At 42.6% G+C, this 23593-nt stretch overlaps 1 protein-coding gene across 1 annotated transcript in view; it reads left to right on the top strand.

Moving 5' to 3' along the window:
• Fancd2 (Fanconi anemia complementation group D2) overlaps positions 1 to 23593 on the top strand; it is a 193099-nt gene that overhangs the window by 152159 nt on the left and 17347 nt on the right. The window contains exons 23-25 of the mRNA XM_080266338.1: positions 8562 to 8662; positions 15757 to 15881; positions 20134 to 20335. Of these exons, the coding sequence (XP_080122464.1) occupies positions 8562 to 8662; positions 15757 to 15881; positions 20134 to 20335 (428 nt within the window). The remainder of the gene's footprint in view (positions 1 to 8561; positions 8663 to 15756; positions 15882 to 20133; positions 20336 to 23593) is intronic.

The raw sequence follows: 23593 nt of genomic DNA on the forward strand, positions 1-23593 counted from the left end.
AGATGCAATTTTGTACAGTACTATACATGAAGTTAATCAACAGCCACTTTATATATATATATATATATATATATATATATATATATATATATATATATACCAGTGTATGTATATAGAGAGAGAGAGAGAGAGAGAGTATATATATATATATACTGTATATATATATATATATATATATATATATATATATATATATATATATATATATATATATATATATACATCCATCCATCATCCAAGCCTGTGTTGCCCCATGAGGAGCGGAGGAGCCCGGGATTAGGCAAGTTGGTCCTGACGTTTAAGATGAGAGTGACTAGCCTCACTCATCCCTGAGTGGCATTACCTGAGCAATAAACTCCAACCACCCCTTGGATATAAACCTACACAGGCTCAATCCAATTGGAGCACCTTAATTACCCACTAAACCACCAGGCGCCATAATTTGGTTGTATGGTTACTACCCAGTATAGTAAATGGTTTCCTGGTGTATAGGAAACCATTTGGCATGTCACTCAGTGTAGAGTCACCCATAGACAGAAGGAAGAGGACAAAATGAAGGAAAGAAACACAGAAGAGGGAGTGTAATGTAAAGTCACCCGTAGGCAGAAGGAAGAGTTAAGAATGAAGGAAAGAATGACAGAAGAGGAAGGAAAGAAGAGAGGAAAGGGCAGACACCCAAAGCAGCACTACATCGAGTGCATGGATGTTGAGCACCCCCTGACACCACCAGTTATGATTATTACTGTATTTATTATTATTATTATTATTCTATCTATCTATTGCCAGACGCCTCAATCCCGTTTGGGGTGGCCACAAACAAATCGCCTCCAAGTCGCCCTGTCTCCCGCCATTTCACTGCCCTGCTCCCAACTCACACCCCCCTCTCTCATATACCTCTCCAACCCATCCCTCCATCTCATCCTTGGCCTCCCCCTCCCTCTTCCCCCCTCCACCTCACTCACATACACTCTCTTCGTCAGTCTTTCACCCTCCATCCTCTCCACATGGCCAAACCACCTCAGTGTGTTCCTCATAACGATTCTTATCACATCCACATCAGCACCACAACGCTCCTTTATATCCTCATTTGTCAGCCTGTCTCTCCATGTGACTCCACAGGCTCCTCTTAAATAACTCATTTCCACTGCTCTCACTCTTGACTTGTGTCCTTCCAACAACGTCCAAGCTTCACTTCCGTACGTTAGAGTTGGTATCACAATACTGTCATGTAGTAACTTTTTCACTTCCATGCTCACTTCCCTGTTTCTTATCACTGCTTTCAAAGAACCAGCAACCTTTCTTCCCTGTTGTACCCTTTCAAGCACTTCACCCTCCAAACCTCCATCCTTACTCATCACACTACCCAAGTACTTAAACGTACTCACATTTTCCAATTCCTCACCATCCAGCCTCGCTGTACGTTCACTGACTTCACCTCTCTCAAAGACCATCACTTTACTCTTCCCTACATTCACCTTCAGATTCCGTTTCTTACACACTCTCCCAAACTCATCCACCAAGTCTTGCAGCTCCCCTTCATCTTCACTGAACAACACAGTATCATCTGCAAATAACAGTACAGGGAGTTTCCAAACACTATTCTCTCTCACTGGGGCCACTCCAGCATCCACTACCCTACTTTGTACCTCTTTTATTACCCCATCCATGTACAGATTGAACAACCGTGGAGACATGACACATCCCTATTTCAACCCAACTTTCTAAGAGAAAAATTCACTTAGTTCACCATCCACATGCACTGCAGCCTTCGCACCATCGTACATACTCTTCACAGCATTCAACAACTTCCCATCTACTCCATATATTCTTAACACTTTCCACAATCTTTGTCTATCCACCCTGTCATATCATTATTATTATTATTATTATTATTATTATTATTATTATTGTTATCATTGTATCTATCTATTGCCAGACACCTTAATCCCATACAGGGTGGCCACAAACAAATCACCTCCATGTCGCCCTGTCCCCCGCTATTTCACTGCCTTGATCCCAACTCACACACCCCTCTTTCATATACCTCTCTACTCCATCCCTCCATCTTATCCTTTGCCCCCCCCCGTCTTTCACATACACTTTCCTCGTCAGTCTCTCACCCTCCATCCTCTCCACATGGCCAAACCACCTTAGTGTGTTCCTCCTAACTCTTCCTATCACATCCACACCACAATGCTCCTTTACATCCTCATTTGTCAGCCTGTCTCTCCATGTGACTCCACATGCTCCTCTTAAATAACTCATTTCCACTGCTCTCACTCTTGACTTGTGTCTTTCCAACAACGTCCAAGCTTCACTTCCATATGTTAGAGTTGGTATCACAATACTGTCATGTAGTAACTTTTTCACTTCCATGCTCACTTCCCTGTTTCTTATCACTGCTTTCAAAGAACCAGCAACCTTTCTTCCTTGTTGTACCCTTTCAAGCACTTCACCCTCCAAACTTCCATCCTTACTCATCACACTCCCCAAGTACTTAAACGTACTGTACTCACATTTTCCAATTCCTCACCATCCAACCTCACTCTACATTCACTGACTTCATCTCTCTTGAAGACCACAACTTTACTCCTCTCTACATTCACCTTTAGATTCCGTTTCTTACACACTCTCCCAAACTCATCCACCAAGCCTTGCAGCTTCCCTTTGTCTTCACTTAACAGCACAGTATCATCTGCAAACAACAGTACAGGGAGTTTCCAAACACTCCCCTCTCTCACCAGGGCCACTCCAACATCCACTACCCTACCTTGTACCTCTTTTATTACCCCATCCATGTACAGATTGAACAACCATGGAGACATGACACATCCCTGTTTCAACCCAACCTTCAAAGAGAAAAATTCACTCAGTTCACCATCCACACTCACTGCAGCCTTCTCACCATCATACATACTCTTCACAGCATTCAACAACTTCCCATCTACTCCATATATTCTTAATACTTTCCACAGTCTTGCCTATCCACCCTGTCATATGCTTTCTCCAAATCCGTGAAGGCTGCATACAACTTCTTTCCCTTCTCTAGAAACTTTTCCACTAAAGATCTAAGAATGAATATATGATTTACACAACCTCTTCCCATCCTAAAGCCACCCTGTTCTTCTCCAACTAATTTTTCTGTTATTTCCCTAATTCTGTCAATAAGTATCCTGCCATAGACTTTTGCTATTACACTAAGAAAACAAATGCCCCTATGATTACCACACACTTCTTTTCCCCTTTTCCTTTGTACAAGGGAATAATTATACCTGACTTCCAATCCTCCGGGACTGCCTTCCTCCCAGGCCAATCTGCACATCTTCCACATCCATTCTACTACTATCTCTCCCCCATGCTTCAGCATTTCACCACACACTCCATCAATTCCTGGGGCTTTCCCCAATTTGACTTTCTTCATTCCTTCGACAACTTCTATCCTACTGATTTCTTCCTGTCTTCTCACCTCCCTCCTTCTCCCAGCCATTCCTCAGCCACTTATACTCGCATTACTTCCATCCTCTGTGTTCAACAATTCCTTAAAGTGTTCTCTCCATCTGCTCACTTTTACTCCCTTCTCCACTAGTAATCTACCATTTTTATATTTCACTCCCCTACTAACTTCACTGCCACCCTGTCTGACTCTCTTCACCTCTTTCCAAAACATTTTCTTCCAGTCCCTCCACTTTACACTCAAATTCCTTCCAAATTCCTCATCCACTCTTTTCTTACTCTCTCTTACTAATCTTTTCACCTCTCTCTTCCTTTCTACATGTAACTCTCTCTTCCGCCTCTCAGTTTCTTGCACGCCTCTATGTCTCATCCATTTATTGTATGCTTTCTTCTTTTGTAGCACAGCCTGTCTCACCTCTTCATTCCACCATGCTGTTCCTTGCACCCCCTTCCATCTTCTCTTCACCCCACACACCACATCACATGCTGCACATATTTCTTCTGTGAAAATCTTGCACACACCTTCCACGTCCCCCATCTGCTCCAGTTCATATTTACCCAATCGTTCCTCCACTTCTCTCTTATATTCTGCCTTTTTCTCATCCTCTTGTAACCTTTCCACTCTCCTTGCAGCTACTCCTTCCTCCCATCCTTCCCATCTTCTGTTTCTCCATCTTACTTGGATCTTGATTCTGGCCATCACCAAGTAGTGGTCAGAAAGTCCACTCCCCCAACCTCTATAAGCTCTTGCAGCCATTACACATCTTCGCATCCTTTCATCCACACACACATAATCAGTCATTGCCTTCCTTTCATTCAGTTCACCACCCATCCTTCTCATCACTCACCATGTATACATGTGTATCATTTTGTGTCTGAAGAGGGTATTGGCTCTCACCAACCCCCTCCCGGCACAAATGTCCACTGACGTACTGCCATTCTCATCTATCACAGCAGGCACACCCCACTCACCAACTATTCCATCCACCTTCACATTCCCTACTTTACCATTCATATCACCAATCGAAAACACTCTCTCATTCCTTCCAAACTTTTCCATGCACATTTCCACATTTGTCCAGAACCCATCTCTCATTCTGTTGGCATGATCTTGCGTTGGCGCATACATACAAACAATTGCCCACATTTGTATTCCAAGTTTCAGTCTTACCCACACAATCCTTGAGCCAACTGATCCATACTCTCTTGTGTTGTTCTTCTATCTGTTACTCACAGTAATACACATTCCTTCTTTAGCCCTCTCATTCTCACCTACTCCTGCACATATACCCCATGCATACTCCCATTCTTTCACACTCTCTCCTATCCATTTTGTGTCAGTTACTCCACATACATCCACTTTCACACCCTCGGGCACCAGGACAATCTTTCTCTCTTTCACCTCATGATTCGCATCCTTTACATTCCACGTCGCTATCCGTACCATGTCCTTTGTCCGGTCCTTGGTTGTCATCTTTTGGTCAGTTCTTGTCCGAGGCTTCTTCGTTTCGTTTCGTTTTCGTTTCGTTTTTAAAGGCTCCAACATGCTTGCATGTGTCGGCCTTGGTCACCTAATGGCGGCTCTCCACGCTGCACGATCCATTGCAGCCTCCCTGTTCAGTCCCTTAACCCTAAGGTCACACTTAATGATCTCGTCCCATGTCTTTCTCGGTCTACCCCTCATAACCCCACCCCCAATATTAACACTTCTCACCTTCCTCACCCAATTATCATCCCCATCCTCTCCACATGTCCAAACCACCTCAATCTACCACTCCTCATCACAACGCCAATACACTCAAGTCCCATCCTACCTCTCAACTCTTCCATTGTAAACCCAGCCCCTCCAGGCCTTGGACGCAGGGACGCACTGCACATCCACCTAATCATTGTCATTTCTGTACGTCTGAGCCGGCGAATGTCTTCCTCCTTCATTGCCCAGGTCTCACTGCCATACAGCATTACACTCCTAACACATGCTGCATACAAAGACCCCTTAGCACGTGGGGAGAGCCCTCTCAATGTCAGGAGAAGCAAGAGCTCCCTGAACTTCTTCCAACCACTTCTCACCCTAGCCACAGAGCTAGCTCCAGCCCCACCTCCAGCACACAACATGTCTCCCAAATAAAAAAAACTCTTCCACACACTCAAGAGATTCACCAGCAAGTTCAATCCTTTCAGGTCTGACGATCTCCACCTGCTCACCCCGGCACGCCGTACACATAAAATCAGCATTATCTCGCAGTCTACCTCTGATACCACTACATCTCTTATGCACCCACTTATCACACACACTGCACAAGATGGAATTACTTCCCACGCCCTTGTGGCAAACTGCACATGGTCACTCTCCCTCGTCTTTGATAGTACCGCCACCAACCCTAGATATCATCACTTTTGTTTTCTCTGCATTTACCCTTAAACCCTTTTGCCCCATACCATCTCTCCACTTCCTAAACCTTTCCTCCGCCTCCCTTTCATTCTCTGCAATCAACACCAAATCATCAGCATACAACAACTCCCACGGGAGTCCGTTTCTAAAGTCACGTGAAAGGGCTTCAAGTACCATGATAAACAACATTGGACTCAAGACTGACCCCTGATGCACACCAACATTCACGGAAAACTCATCTCTCAAATCTCCATTCACTTTCACCTGGGTGTGAGCACCCACATACATGGCCATAACCACCCTAACCAGCCACTCCTCCAAGCCAAGCTTTCTCATTGCCCACTTCACCACCTCTCTAGGGACTCTGTCAAAGGCCTTTTCCAAATCAACAAAAACAAAATAAAGATCCCTTCTCCTACCAATATATTTTTCCTGAAGCTGTTGAATAATGAATATGGCATCAGTGGTCCCCCTACCTGGCATAAAACCAAACTGCATCTCATCAATATTCACTCTTTCTCTAATCATACCTTCTAAAACTCTCTCCATTACCTTCATTATCTGATCTAAAAGTTTTATACCTCTATAATTTCCTCTTTCCAGGGCATCACCCTTCCCTTTATACACATTTACAATTACACTCTTCAGCCAATCATCTGGGACAACACACTCATAAATAATCCTATTTATCAGGTCAGTGATTAAACTCACCCCTATATCACCTGAGGCCTTCAACATTTCGGCAGTCAACCCAGACACACCTGCTGCCTTCCCCACCCTCATCCTGCCTATTGCCTCACTCACAGTAGCAGTATCAATCAAAGGCCAAGGGCCAGACACTGGATCTGCTGGCTCCAAATCTGCTGGCTCCAAACCTTCCCTGTCCCAGTCAAACTCCTCATTCAACAACCGGTTATAATGCTCTCTCCATGCATCTTTAATATCCTCACTGTTCACCACTACCCTTCCTTCATCATTCTTCACACACTGCTCACCTATGATATCCTGATTATCCATCTTCACCTGACCTGCCACCCTAAATATATTTTTCCTTTCCCCATGATTTAGGTTATCAAGTAATTGTCTCTGTGACTCAGACTTTGCCCTGTATACCTCTCTCCTAGCCCTACGCTTGGCAGCCAAATATTCCTCATTGCTACCACCCTTCTTCCACTTCCGGAAAAGCCTTCTTTTCTCCTTAATTGCAGCTTCTACACCCTCATCCCACCACCAAGTTACTTTATGTCTTGGTGGTCCTCTTGTCCAGCCGCATGTTACATCAGTAACTCTCTTGTACGTCTTTTTAGTTAGCTGTGTTCCGGGGAGGGGCACTAACCCTCCGCCAACCCTTTTAGTTGCCTCACATGACAAGCAGTGATACTGAGGGAGTATTCTTGAAATTAGTATTATCCATCCATCATCCAATCCTAAGTTGCCCTGTGATTAGCATAGGAGCTTGGGGGTAGGCAAGTTGGTCCTGACATTTAAGATTAGAGTGACCAGCCTCACTCATCCCTGAATGGCATTATGTGAGGAATAACCCCAACCATCCCTTGGATATAAACCTTCACTGGCTCAATCCAATTGCAGCGCTGTATTTAAACTCTAAACCACCAGGTGCCATAATTTGGTTATCTGGTTACCACCCAGCATAGTAAATGGTTTCCTGGTGTACAGGAAACCATTCGGCTTGTCACTCAGTGTTGAGTCACCCACAGGCAGAAGGAAGAGGAAAGATTAAACGACAGAAAGACAAAAGAGAGAGTGTAAAGTCACCCGTAGGCAGAAGGATGTGGAAAGGATGAAGTAAAGAAAGACAGAAGAGGAAGGAAGGACTGGAGGGAGGAGAAGAAAGGGCAGATACTCAAGAGCAGCACTATATCGAGTGAGTGGATGGTGAGTGCCCCCCACCTACCACATAGTTAGTATTATTATTAATTATCATTATTTTTTATTGTTATTATTATTATTATTATTATTATGTTTATTCTGCATCCCTGTGCAGATATTACAGTAAGTCCTCTATCTAAACATTACAGTAAGCCCATGTTGTAAGGGATCTTTTTTATTTGTTTTTCATTCATTTCAAATAAATAAATACGAATGCTTTTAAGCTTTTGTTGGTATCTGTAAAGCTGATTTCCCGGTGTGCCTGCAGTCAACTGGGTTCATGGGTAGATGAGCCTCGTATTCAACACAATACGTAGTTTCCCTCATTTTACAGTACAGTACAAGTACTGTAGGTGGTTGGTGGTGGCTTCTTTTTCCTTCACCTTTCATTCTTTTTTTGTGTTTGCCCTCTGCTCTTCCTGTCTCTTTTTATCACCCCCCCACCCCCCGCTTCAGATGGCTGTACACTCTTTGTTCGTTTGTTTTTGAAGATTCCAACATGCTTGCATGTGTCGACCTCGGACACCTAATGGCGGCTCTCCATGATGCTCGAAAATGATATTTTTTTTAACACATCCTAGACTTGTAATAAAGACTGATTGTAATATGCAACTGTTGGCTGTAGTCCTCATTATATGTTCCTGTTTTTCATGTTGTCTTCTCCAGTTATGTAAACAGTAAACTACAATTACCAGTAGATCTCCAAGTAAAGTTTCATTGGTGCCCATAAATATGATATGGTGGTTTCACCCAGTAAACAGCATCAGTTGTTTGGAAAAAGACATTTTAGAATACAAGACTAAGTGTATATAACTGCACCCAACAGTGGAGGTGATAGAGCAGATTCTGAAACGAGAGTGGTACACAACGGGAGGCGCACAAGACAGAGGGTTAACATTCAGCCAGAATGTCCACACTATCCTTCAGGTACAGTAACTGACTGTTAGGTCATGTTTTGAATGATAATGTTTGATATTAGCATAGTGCTGGAGAGGAATGCCTTCACATGTGGCACCAGTATGGCTGGATGGCTCTGTTGCCTGGTTATACAAGCATCCTTCACCTCCTTCCCTATCTCCCAAGAGGAGGATGTTGGACTGCAGTAGAAGTGCTACTTCAGCCTGTAGTGCTCCCATATTCAGTGGGTTAATGAAGATTGTATTGGAAGTCATGATTGTTGTCGAAACCCCAGTCTTATCTGAATGTGAACCCAGCCGGCTAAAGCTTCTCCTGTAGGCATCATCCCCCTTGCAGAGGATAGGAGAGGAGTTGAGGGACATTTTTATAACTGGTAAGTAGAGCCACCCAGTTATAGTGCCTCCATGGGAAGGTGTCCCTTTCCAGCACCAGTCCTCAATATATGTGGCTTTTTTTACACCTCGTTTTGCTGGTAGTTCTCAGTAGCTGAAAGAAAAATTGCCTATCCACTCACGCAGTGTAGGGATACCATGTGGTCGCTACACTGATTGGCAAGCCAAATGGCTTTCTGTATCCAGGAAACCATTTACTACGCTGGGTGGTAGCCATATAACCGGGGTTTGTTGCCGGCTTAAGTGTCCCCCAGATTCCCCTATCTAAAATCACTTAACCATGGCAACTTTCGGAGAGTCTGGGAGGGCCCAATACCTCCCCAGGACCCCAACCAAATGGGCAGATTCGTATGGCCATGTGGAATGTGAGAGGTGTGAATGAGGAGAGCAAGAGGGTGGAAGTGATGAATGTGTTCAAGAGGGCAAGATATGTTGTGATGGCAATGTGTGAAACAAAAATGAAAGGTGTGAAGTGGAGGGGTGGGAGGGTGTGAAATATGTAAGATCAGGCATGGAGGGACGAGGAAGATGCAAAGGAGGAGTTGCTTTGTTGATGAATGAAGTGTGGCAGAGTGGAATGAGAGATTACAAATGTGTCAGCTCAAGATGTTTGTATGTCAAGGTCAAGTTTAAGAAGGTGAAAGTGGCAGTGATTGTAGCATATGCACCATGTGATGACAGGAGTGAGAGAAAGACAGGTTTTGGGATGAGCTGGATGAAATGGTGGGAGAAATTCCCAGGAGGTATAAAATGATGAATGGAAGAGTAGGCACTGGGCCTGAGGATGACATAATGGTTTGTAATTGAGTACCAAGAGAAAATAATAATGGGAAGCAACTGAAGGATATGTGTCAGAGAGGAGGCGGTGCATTTGTAACTCTTATTTTAACCAAAAAGATCCACATGAATGTACGTGGTATAGAGGAAACAGGAATCGTGTTAAAAGGAGTCTGATTGATTACGTGCTTGTAGAGAGGTTGATGCTGGGAATGGTTGCTGATACAAGGGCCGTGAGAGGACAATGTGGAGGTCTGTCAGATCATATGATTGTGGTCTGAGAGGGATGAGGTGGACCAGGAGAGAGAGGAGCAATCAGGGAGAAAGACAGAAAGTCAAGAAGCTGAGGATCAAAGAAATGGCAGATGAATACAGGACCAAAGTAGGGGATGAGTTAGAATCAGCGAATTGGAATGAAATGGATCTGGACAGCCTGTGGAATGCATATAGGGATTGCTTAGTTAGGAATGCTAAAGTGGTGTGTGGTGTGGATAGAGTAACAACAAAGAAGAAAAGTGTGGCATGGTGGAATGAAGAGATTAAGAGAGCAGTGGAGGAAAAGAGGAAGAAGTGGCTAGAGTGGTTACAGGACAGGGGTTCAATTGAAATAAGAACTGAATATATTGAGAGGAAGAAGCATGTGAAGAGACTACTGAAGAGGAAAAAGAAAGAGGTAAATGATGATCTAGGAAGAAAAATGAATGCAAATTACTCTGAAAATAGGAAATTTTTCTGGAAAGGGGTGTGGAAATGTAGAAGTGATAGCAGAAAGAAATGTGAAAGTGTGAAGGATGTAAGTGGTAGATTATTAACCTATGAAGTAAGGACCAGATAGAAAAAAATATTTTGAAAGCCTGATGAATGGGAATAGAGAGAGCAGAGCAACTATAAACATAATTGGTTTTGGGGGTGTGCAGAGAAGGAATGCAGTGCCAGGAAATGTGACACTCGCACAGGTGAAGAACACTGTGAAGCAGCTGAAAGGAAAGCTGGGGTTGATGAGGTGTATGCAGAGATGACTAAGGCTAGTGCAGAGAGCGGAATGAAGTACTTGCTGGTGATATGTAAAAAGACGTGGATGAGTGAAACTGTGCCTGCAGAGTGGAAAAGGCTGTGATTTTACCCCTGTACAGAAATAAAGGTGAGTGAAGTAAGTGCAAGAATTATCGTGCCATAAGTTAATTGAGTGTGGTAGGGAAGGTATATGAAAGATTTATTATAGAGAAAGTAAGAGAGATATCAGAAGTCCTAGTGAGTGATGAACAGGGTGGCTTTAGGTGTGGCAGAGGATGTGTGGATCAAATATTTACTGTAAGATAGATATTGAAGAAGGTTTGTGAGAAGGACCTTAAGGTGTTTATGGCATTCTTGGATCTTGAAAAAGCATACGACAAAGTAGACAGAGAAGGATTGTAGAAGGTTTTGTGCATATACAGTGTAGATGGTAAGCTGCTAGGTGCCGTCAAGAGTTTTTATAATGGTAGTGAAGCATGTGTTAGGGTAAATGGGCATCTAAGTGAATGGTTCACGATCAGTGTAGGCATGCAACGATTGTGTGATGTCCCCGTGGTTGTTCAGAACCATATATATATACAGTATATATATATATATATATATATACATATATGTGGATGGGGTGATGAGAGAAGTAAAAACATGAGTAGTGGAGAGAGGGATGGCGTTGGTAATGAATGGTGATGGATGGAATATCTAATTTGTTGTATGCTGATGATGCAGTACTACAGTACTTGCAAAGTAATACCTCGATATACGATACCCCTGCTGTAGATGCGATACCCTGGCTTAATGATGGGGATAGAAATTGCACCATACCCTGCCTATAACGATGGCCAAACCCCGGTTTAACTATGGGTTTTGATTTTTCTTACCGATTTTGATGATATCTCAGACTAAAATTGCATGTTTAGGTTGATTTATAAACTATTTTTAGAGTTCGATTAATGTGTTTTAGCCATAGGGGGGATGAACATTGTCATTTTGGGGTACAGTTTACTAAGCTTGATTTTTTCCAGACTTATATTTGACGATATTCAGATTTGATTTGTTGGTTTGAGTGAGTTATTTGCAGGTGTTAGGCTTAGGTTAGCTTCCTTGACAGCTGTTAGGCCATTTAGAATGCCTTTAAACCTGTTTTTGGGCTCATCTGGGAGGGTTTTGGACTTGGTTTGGGGGGAAACCCAAGACTGGTAAACGGCCCACATTGAAATGCACGTTAAAAGTACCCCGATATACGATACCCCGCCTAACGATGGGGTTTTACCTAACCTACGTGGAGAAACTCATGCAGTAGCCTTTGATATTTCTAAAGCTTTCGATAGAGTGTGGCACCATTCCCTGCTGTCCAAACTCCCTTACTATGGACTAACGTCTTTTGTTCCTTTGATTTCCTCATATCTCAGTGACAGGAAAATAAGAGTAAAAGTAGATGATGTATATTCCAATTTCCACTCAGTTAACGCCTGCGTGCCGCAGGGATCAGTTCTGGCCCCAACCCTCTTCCTGGTTCATATTAATGATCTCTTATCTGTCATCCACAACCCCATCCACTCATATGCGGATGGCTCAACATTACATAGTTCATTCACACTCAGACACCCATTTACAAAGGCTAATATCTCTACCTCTGAACTCAGTACTGCCGTCTCCATAAATCAAGACCTATCTACGATCAGTGAATGGGGATAGAACAAGCTTGTCTCATTTAATGCCAGTAAAACTAAATATATACAGTTTACTAATAGACAGATATTGCCAGATTTGTATATTACCTTCAGTACTACTAATATTCCCATCTCCAAAAGTATTGAAATTCTCGGCGTCTCACTTAACAGTGCCCTCAGCTGAACCTCTCATGTTAGATCACTTCCTAAAACCGCCTCAAAGAAATTTTGGATTAACGTACAGAGTCCGTAACTTCTTCACTGACAAGCAGTTAGCTGTAATTTATAAGAGTCATGTGTGCTCTCAGGTTGAATATTGCTCACTCATGTGGAATGGATGTGGAGAGGTTGTATTAAAACAACTAGACAAAATTCAGGACAAGGCTGTTAGAATTATTAACAACCCTGCCATTACAAATAAACTCCCTCCCCTACAAGTAAGAAGGAATGTTGCCTCCCTTGCATTATTTAACAGATATTTTTATGGCAAATGCTCAGACGAATTTGCGTCCATGGTGCCACCTCTCCATGCCTTCCCTCGTGCTACATGAGCATCTGGTAGCACTCATGACTGGAATGTCACTCAGCCATATTGCAGAACTTCTGCCTATCAGAATTCTTTCATTCCCCATACGGCATCTCTTTAGAACTCGCTTCCCCAGAGTTGTTTCCCTCCAAACTTCAACCTACAACTGTTCAAGTCTAACTGTTACAGATATTTTATGAACAGGACACCAGTAATCTGGTGTATGGGTTATTATTATTTTTTTTATTCATTTGTTTTTCCTTCCTCTGTTCTGTTATTTAAAAAAAAAAAAAAAAAAAAAAAAAAAAAAAAAAAAAAAAAGTTACATCATTAACCCTTTAACCGCGGGTATTGTTTTGGTCTGACTGTCCTCTCCCGCGGGGGTTTCAGCCAAATGTAAACAAACCTTTAAACCTTAATAACTCTGCACAGACTAAAGCTAGAGAAAAAAATAAGGTACCATTAGAAAGTACTAACCTTCAGCTTTCCATTGATGTAGGTTTCATGACTTTGTTGACTTTCACAGGACGGGCAGTGCCGTTAGAAGTGAGGGGTGTAAAATCACTATTTTTCGCTCACACATCATTACCTTCGCTCATAAACCATTACCAAATGCCAACGTCATTCTGATAATAATACTATAAACATTTATGAACACTGCACATACGATAAACACCCACTCTGTGTTCACTGAGGCAGGTAAAAGGCACTGTAATTACCTGCACTTCACTGCCACATCAGCGGTGTTGTAATCACTATTTTTCGCTCACACACCATTACCAAATGCCAACCTCATTCTGATAATAATACTATAAACATATATGAACACTGCACATACGATAAACACCCACTCTGTGTTCACTGAGGCAGGTAAAAGGCACTGTAATTGCCTGCACTTCACTGCCACATCAGCGGTGTTGTAATCACTATATTTCGATCTCACACCATGACGCAATTCCTATCACATTCTGATAATAATACTATAAACATATATGAACACTGCACATACGATAAACACCCACTCTGTGTTCACTGAGACAGGTAAAAGGCACTGTAATTGCCTGCACTTCACTGCCACATCAACATGTGTTGTCACTCACACAGCTGGACAGATACTGATGCGCGCTTGGTCAGGGGTGGGAGGTAGGGGCCCAGGGGTGGGAGGTGGAGCCCCAGGGGGGGAAGTGGGAGGTGGGGGTCGGCTGGAGTGAAAGAACTTAATAGCTACTCTCCCTTGAAACAATTGGCGCACGGAAAAAACGCGGGGTATTCAAAATATTCACAAACATTCGAGAATGACACCCGCGGTTTGGTCCAGTTTTTGCAACGTCATTCTGGAATGACACCCGCGGTTAAAGGGTTAAACCAGGGTATGCCTGTACTGGACAAGAACTTGGTAGACAAGTACAGAGTTTTGCTAATGTCTGTGAGTCTCATGCCTTGAGAGGAAATGTAGAAAAGAGTGAAGTGATGGTTATTGAGAGAGAAGGTGATTCCCAGTGTGATGTTACATTGAAAGGAGGAAGACTGGAATTGGTGAGAGTTCAAATACCTGGGTACAGTGATAGAAAAGAGAGAAAAATGTGCAAAAGAAGTGGAAAGTAGAGTGACACAAGGAAGGAAAGTAGCTGGTGCTATGAAGGCATTGATAAGAGACAGATGCTTGAGATTGGCAGCAGCACGAGGCTTACATGAAGGAATGTTAGTGCCAACTTTAACATATGGATGTGAGACTATGGTGTGGCATGAAAATGGAAAGTCAAGAGCAAGTGCAGTGGAGATGGGACTGCTGAGGAGTGTATGTGGAATACAGAGTGAATAGGATACAAAATAATGTGATCTGTGAAAGATATGGAATGTGGAAGTCTTTGGAGACCAGAAATGAAGAGAGTTTATTGAGATGTTATGGTCATGTGGAGAGAATGGATAACAACAGAGTGGTGAAAAAGGTATATCTGAGCGAATTTGAAGGAGGAAGGAGGCCAGGTAGGCCAAGGAGAAGGTGGAAGGATATTGTGGATGAGTGTTTGGGGAAGAGAGGTATGGAAGCTGGTGAGGCTAGGGGATTGACAAGAGATTGAGCTGGCTGGATGAATGTTGTGAGAAGAAGTGCATGATTAAGGATTTGGCATCCAGTTTTAACGTGACAGCTTCTGGATTGACGCTATCAGATATGGTGATTTGAAGCTACGGAATGTGGTGTCAACCCTACCTCTGACAGTTGCACTTCTCACCTTCTGCACCCAATAATTCAATAATAATATGGTGTCAGTGTAATGAAAAGGATATTTTGGCTGTATGTAACCACTTTCTCTCCTATACTAAATAGGATATTTCTTAAGGTGAATAAAATAGCCTGAAATGTGGCTACAAGCTTGGTAACTTTCCATACAATCATCACTCTCAAGCAGAAAACTTTCAGCTACAAATAGTAGAATCAAAGTCCAAGCTGAGACTCACATTGTCACAGGTTGTATTACATAGCTCAAATTATTTTTCCCAGTGATTTGTAGCAACTGTTGGAAAGTAATTACAGTAGCTGGTAGTAGTAGTAGTTGTTGTTCCCTAGGCAGTCTAGCCAAACAGCCCCTAGTCTCTAAAGAAGGCCATGGCCTGGTATTAATATTTGGTTTTGCTTCCAGCCTATAGAAAACATTTTTGAGAGGAAGCATAGCATCATTTGGCTGATTGATTTATCAGTCCCTAACATCTCTGTATCACCCTCAGGAGTACCTACGTCTGAGTGAGAATCCCCTAGAACGGCTTGAGACCCTTTGTAATGTGGCATTGGATGAGTTTCTAGAATGTACCTCAAAGAATCCAGCCTCCGAGACATATCCCACCCTTAACAAGTAAGTTGGTACTGTAGAGGAATATAATAAAAATCCTCTCAATTTGGCATCTTGGGGATCAGACAGGTGCCGAGAGAGCAGAAACTGCCAGATGACCAGGAAAACCTGCCAAAAGTTTTTAGCAATCATTGTCAGTCGTCCCAATGCAATCACAGTATCTAGCTTGTATTATCGGTCAACCCTAAGCACTAAATCGGCCTTCTGTTTCTTAAGGTCATATATAGTGGAAGAGCTCACACTGAAATCTTTTATTATCTCTTTCCTAGGAACACCTGTCTCCAATTTTTTCAATAATTCTATCTTCTTGGTGATAGTCAGCACCTTATGGGTACATTTTTTCACAACACCAGTAGGCTTGCCACTAGTAGAGGCCATAGCATAACACGAGAATGAAAGGATGACCGTAAAAATAGCATGACACAATTTCCAGACTTTTGAACAGTCCTGCTCACAAAGCCAGACACTCACGATTCATGCTGGCCAATGGCGCATGCAATGTTGGCAAGCAGAAATCTTCAAAAGCGCTAAGCTCAACTTTAAAACGTGCTAAGCTATTGGTGAACTGTTCGAACATTTGCGTTAAATTGGACTTCAAAACATGCTAGATATAGAAGAAAATCTAATATTTATTGGCGGTAAATTATTATGAAAAGCGCTTCATCTTGTGCCAACAGTGCCAAATTGGCAACTATGGGCACATGGCATGGGTATCAGTATGGGTAGCAGCAGTGAGCCAGTGATGGGTATCAGTATGGGTAGCAGCAGTGAGCCAGTGATGGGTATCAGTATGGGTAGCAGCAGTGAGCCAGTGATGGGTATCAGTATGGGTAGCAGCAGTGAGCCAGTGATGGGTATCAGTATGGGTAGCAGCAGTGAGCCAGTGATGGGTATCAGTATGGGTAGCAGCAGTGAGCCAGTGATGGGTATCAGTATGGGTAGCAGCAGTGAGCCAGTGATGGGTATCAGTATGGGTAGCAGCAGTGAGCCAGTGACCTCGTCGCAGGTGCTGATGGACTCAGCATATGTGCCGGAAGAGCAGAGAACTTTCGTGCCAGAAGAGCAGAGAACTTTCGCAATGGGACTATTTATGAGAACCGCAGAAGAACTAGAAATACTGTAAGACCAGATGCCGAATGAGAGGACTTTTACTGTACCTTCCTGTGGTGGCACTGATATAACTTGGTTGATTTGCAGGTGTTCATGGCATTCATGGTACTGGAAAAAGCATACAACAAAATAGACAGAGAAGGATTGTGGAAGGTTTTGCACATGTACAGTGTAGATAGTAAGCTGCTAGGTGCTGTTAAGAGTTTTTATGATGCTAGTGAGGCATGTGTAAGGGTAAATGGGCATCTAAGTGAATGGTTCACAATTAGTGTGAGCGTGCAACAAGGTTGTGTAATGTCCCCATGGTTGTTCAGTATGTATATGGATGGAGTGGTGAGAATTAAAAACATGAGTAATGGAGAGAGGGATGGCTTTGGTAATGAATGGTGATGGATGGAATATCTCAAATTTGTTGTGATGATGCAATACTACTTGCAAATACCGGACAAGAACTTGGTAGACTAGTACAGAGTTTTGCTGATGTCCGTGAGTGTTGTGCCTTGAGAGTAAATGTAGAAAAGAATAAAGTGATGGTTATCGAGAGACAGGGTGATTCCCACTGAGAGGTTACAGTGAATGAAGAAAGACTGGAATAGGTGAGAGAGAGTTCAAATACCTGGGTACAGTGATAGAAAAGAGATGAAAATGTGCAAAAGAAGTGGAAAGTAGAGTGACACGAGGAAGGGAAGTAGCTGGTGCTATGAAGGCCTTGATAAGAAACAGAGGCTTGAGTGTTGCAGCTTCGTGAGGCTTACATGAAGGTGCGTTAATGCCAACATTAACATATTGATGTGAGACTGTGGTGTGGCATGAAAATTAAGTCAAGACTGAGAGCAGTGGAGATGGGCCTATTAAGGAATGTATGTGGAGTATGGAGAGTGGATTAGGATACAAAATAATGTGATTCTTGAAAGATGGAGCGAGGAGGTCTGTGGACACCAGAATCGAAGTGAGTTTACTGAGATGATATGGCTATGTGAAGAGAATGGATAACATTAGAGTGGTGAAAAAGGTATATCTGAACGAATTTGAAGGGGGGACGCGAGGTAGGCCGAGGAGAAGGTGGAGAGATATGGTGTGTGAGGAAGAGAGGTTTGGAAGTCGGTGAGGCTAGGGAACTGACAAGAGATCGAGCTGGCTGGATGAGTGTTGTGAGAAGAAGCGCACGATCAGGGATTTGGTACCCATTTATAACGTGACAGCATCTGGATTGTCTTTATTGGATACATTTATGTGAAGCTATGGAACGTGGTGAATATTTTTGGCGTGTCAGATAGAGTCAGTATTCCAGGGGTTTGAATGATGAGTGAATGGAAGAATGGCCCATTGGATTGGGCAAACTTGGGCTGTCTGGATGTTGCTACTCCTCACCCTGCCCTAGGGTGGGGAAAGAAGTCTGGATGATGATGATGTTGATTTGCAACTCGATTATATAAATGTCCCTTAGCTCCCTTCCTGTCCCCTGAAAGGAGGATGGTGGATTGCAGGAGAAGGGCCTTCAGCATGCTCTCCTCTTAGTTCACATTTCCGATGATCACAGGGCTACAAAAACTACAACAGGCTAGTAGATGTGGCTGCATATCCTGTTGGTTGGCTGTTGGGACTTTAGCATGATTTTTAACCTAAGCTCTCTAATCACTTTCAGCTCACATGCTTGCCAAATGTTGTCAGATTGGAGGGTCATTTTAACCAGTAACCTAAGAGTCGCTGAATTTCACACAACATTGATATATTACTCAAGTTGTGGGAGTGGTCCAGTTTGTTAGGTAAAAACAGACCAGTTACGGTATACAGTACCGGTATTCTCCTGTTGTTCTTTATTAGCTCATTTAATACTCCCTGTCTTGTTACATTTACTTCTTTTTAATTGGTTCATCATATTTTAAATTAGTTTCTTTTCATGCTGTCTTAGTGTCACATAGTCTTTGCTGCCTGTCACTAAATGTGTTTTATATCTTGTCTTACTGGTATTTTCTGTATGGAGGAGGTGGCCTTTCTTCAGCTTGCATCTTGATATTACAGTACTGTGAACTGCTCAATTGGAAGAATTATATTTACATAGGGAAAAACTATTTGTCGGAGAGATTCAACGGCTTTAGCCAATCCTTTATTGCTGTATTAGGAACTGTGGATGGCCTGAGACTAGGCTACTGTAGTCCAGATCATTACAGCCATTGAAGACTATCGTACATCCCACACAGTTTAAATGACACAGAAACCTTAAACCACCTCATGGACTTGAAATGAGATGGGTTGGTGCACACTCCAACAACAGACCTCTCTTGATATTGGGGGTAATTCTTTCTTCATCTTGTCTTTATTCTCTGTCATCCATCAGTCATATAATCCTTTTTTGCCCTTTTTTAAAAGCAGAGTAGGTGCCGTGGGACACACTGTTCAGTCCAAACATTCAAGGGAATACAAATTACAGCATTATAATATTACAGTATTTTTGTGCCTCTACTGTATTTTTTAATTTATTTTTTGTAATATTGTTTCCTCATATTTTTGTTTGGTGTTATATGTGCATTTTTTAATTCTGCAGAAAGTAAGAAGCAGTGCAGAAAACTGCAAAATACTGTACCTGTATATTCTTTCCAAAGACAACTAATAACAAATTCATAATTATTTCTGACATTATCATTGTAACACCAGTTGGACATCGTAATCAGTCAACTAGTTAACACTCCAAGGTTCATGTGACTCACTGAACTGAGTGAAATAATGTGGCATTAGCTGGAATAAAACTACAGTACTAGAGTTGTCATAACTAAAATTTTGTATGGTGCTAGAATTGACTCAGGCTAATACAATGCTCTCTGCTAAATAATACTGCATGGCACTGGGTGGAATGGAATACTAAAGTTGTCCTGACCATAAAAGGCTTAATGATCCCCGTATTGACATTCTCTGGCTCATATAATTCACTCAGCTGAATAAAATCATTTGGCATTTGCTAGAATGGAGTTCTGTACAGTACTAGAGTTGTTCCAGGCATGAACTGTGTAGCAAGCAAGTGAAATTCCTTGTTTTTGGATTCTGTCTTACAGTGCATTTTAGCAGCAGTTAAAATTAGGGTGATGGTGGTAGCAGAGGTGGCGGTTCCTCCTCCTCCACATTAATTCACCATTCCATGGCCTTACAGAAGCACGCTGGTCACCTACCACCGAGTCATTATGTCCTACCTTGTCACTGGCACCAAGAAAGCCCTGTCCCAACTGTCCAACTCCCCTGAGGACAGACACAAGTGCCTTTTGGTGTGGGGCATGGCCATCAAGGTTCTGCACAAGACTGTCACTATGTTAAAGACACACAACAGTAACATGATTATTAGCTCATGTCTCAAGGTAATTATGGGTTTATAATTTAGTGATATAGTATGGGTGACAAAAGTATCGGTGCACAATATGCGTGAATCATCTGGGACCACCAAATGAAGGTCGCTGAAATATTAGTGTCTTAGCTACCACACGTTGGTAGCCCTGATGTCAGGAGGTGTCATATATCACCATACAGTAAATGTTATGGTTATATAAACAGACATTGTTCAGTCACAATGAGACGGTAATGTTAACAGTTTCAAATGTTTCTGGTAGGCATCGGACCACTTGCATACCAATACTCTTGTGACCAACAGTACATAGCATAAGGATTTGTTATTAAGTCTCAGGGTAGTTATGGCATGGACATAAGATTTAGTGATATCTCTCACCCTACATACAATCTTTACCAGACAGCCTAAGCCACTTGGTAGAGATACATTGGCTGTATTGTCCCGACATTGGTCGGGATAGGCCAGTCCTGCAGTGGATATTCAAACAGCTGATGATGATGATATATATATATATATATATATATATATATATATATATATGTACAGTATATATAAGCTGATGAGATATATATATATATATATATATATATATACAGTATATATAAGCTGATGATATATATATATATATATATATATATATATATATATATATATATACAGGTATATACATACATACATACATATACAGTAGAAGCTCGATTTAATGAACACCGATTTAGCGGAAGCCTGAGATAACGGAATAATTTTTTTCTGGTATATTTGCCCAATTTAAAGGAAAACTTCTGTTAAAATGAGTATACATTCCCTTTAGGAAATTCTGCTCCAAAAACCACCTAATTACCAGAAAGAGTTTCATAAATCAAGCGCGCCGTCGAGCCCATACCGGAAACACTCCCCTGACCAGAGGTGTGTGGTGTTGCCACACGTCTCCGCCAAGCATGCAGTCTTTACGTGATCCCCCAACTGTAGACAACTACTCTGAGTGTATGCGGCTTTGCCTTGATATTGCAGCCTTATTTTTTTTCAGTGAACCAAAGCTTTTATGAACCATGCCTAAGGTTCAGGAAAAGAAGGAGAAGGTGAGGCTTTTGCTTGACCAGAAATTGGAATTAAGTGAGGAGATGGAGTGCCATCCCTGATGCTCCCCACCCCTCTGTCACCCCTGTACCGCCTCGAGTGCTGATGGAGAGTAATTCTGAACCACACCTAGGCCTGACACAGGTATGGGGGGACCAGTATGGCTACCTGTGTCAGGCACATTTCTGCATGCAACAAGTGCAGAACCCCTACTTCTGGGGTTAAGCCTTACTGTAGTTTACTGTCCCTATTTACTCTGCTACTGTATTTAGTAAATTCTATTATCCTCACCTTATTCTTTATGTGTACATATTTTCTTACCAAGTCAGTACTGTATGTACCACTTTTAACATGTACACAATAATGCATCTAAGTGGGGGTAGTAAGTATGGGTTCAGACTGCCGTGTGTAGCAATGAGAGTTAGCATAGTGTGCTAGGTTTGGGTGCGCAATGTCAGGAACTCAGCTTGGCTGTTGGCTTCAAGGATTTAGTGGAAAGTACCTGAAAATACTGGGGAAGTTTCCTTTATATTGAAGCTTGGTTACGGAACTCAGTTTAGGGGAAAATTCAAGATAACAGATTAGTGGTTGGCTGAATTAATCCATTAAATTGAGCTTCTACTGTGTATATATATATATATATATATATATATATCCATCCATCCATCATCCAATCCTACGTTGCCCCATGAGGAGCGTATGTGCCTGGGGCTAGGCAGTTGGTCCTGACATTTAAGATGAGAGTGACCAACCTCGCCCATCCCTGAGTGGCATTACGTGAGCAATAAACCCCAACCATCCCTTGGATATAAACCTTCACTGGCTCAATCTGATGGAGCACAATGACAGTACCACCCACTAAACCACCAGGCGCCAAGAATTTGGTCATATGGTTACCACCCAGCGTAGGTAAACAGTTTCCTGGTCTGCACAGGAAACCATTTGGCTTGTCACTCAGTGTAGAGTCACCCATAGGCAGAAGAAAGAGGAAAGACTGGCTAGGAATGAAAGACAGAAGAGGGAGTGTAGAAGTCACCCGTAGGTAAGAATCTTCGTAGGCAGGAAAGAATGAAGGAGAATGAAAGATAGAAGAAGATAGGAAGATAGAAAGGAAGGGGATGAGGAGAGGACAAGGACAGGCACACACCCGAGAGCAACACTACATTGAGTGAGTGGATGCGTAGCTATATGTATATATATATATATATATATATATATATATATATATATATATATATATATATATTGCATCGGCCATGGTCACCTAATGGCGGCTATCCATGCTGCTTGATTTCTGGCAGCTTCCCTATTTAGTCTCTTATCCCTGAGGTCACCCTCAATGACCTCATCCCAGGTCTTTTTCGATTTACCTCTTACTACCCTACCCCAGACATTAACATTTCTTACTTTCTGCACCCATTTATCATCCCCCATTCCCTCCACATGCCCAAACCATCTCAGTCTACCTCCTCATCGCAACACCAACGCACAGCAGTCCCATCCCACCTCTCAACCCTTCATTCGAAAAGCCAGCCCCCCCCAGGTCCTGCGCTCAAGGACGCACTTCACATGCACCCAGTCATTGTCATTTCTGTATGTTTGAGCTTGCAAATATCCTCTTCCTTACCATACAGCATTACACTCCTAACACATGCCGCTTACAATGATCCCTTAGCACTGAGGGAGAGCCCTCGCAATGTCAGGAGAGGCAACAGCTCCCTGAACTTCTTCCAACCACTCCTCACTCTAGCCACAGAGCTGGCTCCTGCTCCACCTTCAACACATAACATGTCTCCCAGATAACAAAACTCTTCCACACACTCAAGAGGCTCACCAGCAAGTTCAGTCCTCTCACGCCAGGCAATATCCACATCCTCTCCCCGACACACTGCACACATGAAATCAGCATTATCTCACAGTCTACCTATAGCCACTACATTTCTTATACACCCACTTGTCACAAACACTGCACATGATAGAATTACTTCCCATGCCCTTGTGACAGATTGCACATGGCGACTCTCCCTCATCTTTGACAGCACCACCCCCAGCCCAAGATACCATCACTTTTGTATTATCTGCATTTACTCTTAAGCTCTTGTGCCCCATACATTCTCTCCACTTCTAAATCTTTCCTCAGCCTCCAATTCATTCTCTGCAATCAGCACCAAATCATCAGCATACAGCATCTCCC

The sequence above is a fragment of the Coenobita brevimanus genome, chromosome 20 (assembly GCF_032717465.1).
Source record: "Coenobita brevimanus isolate Jiangsu-jjx chromosome 20, ASM3271746v2, whole genome shotgun sequence".
Lineage (NCBI taxonomy): Eukaryota > Metazoa > Arthropoda > Malacostraca > Decapoda > Coenobitidae > Coenobita > Coenobita brevimanus.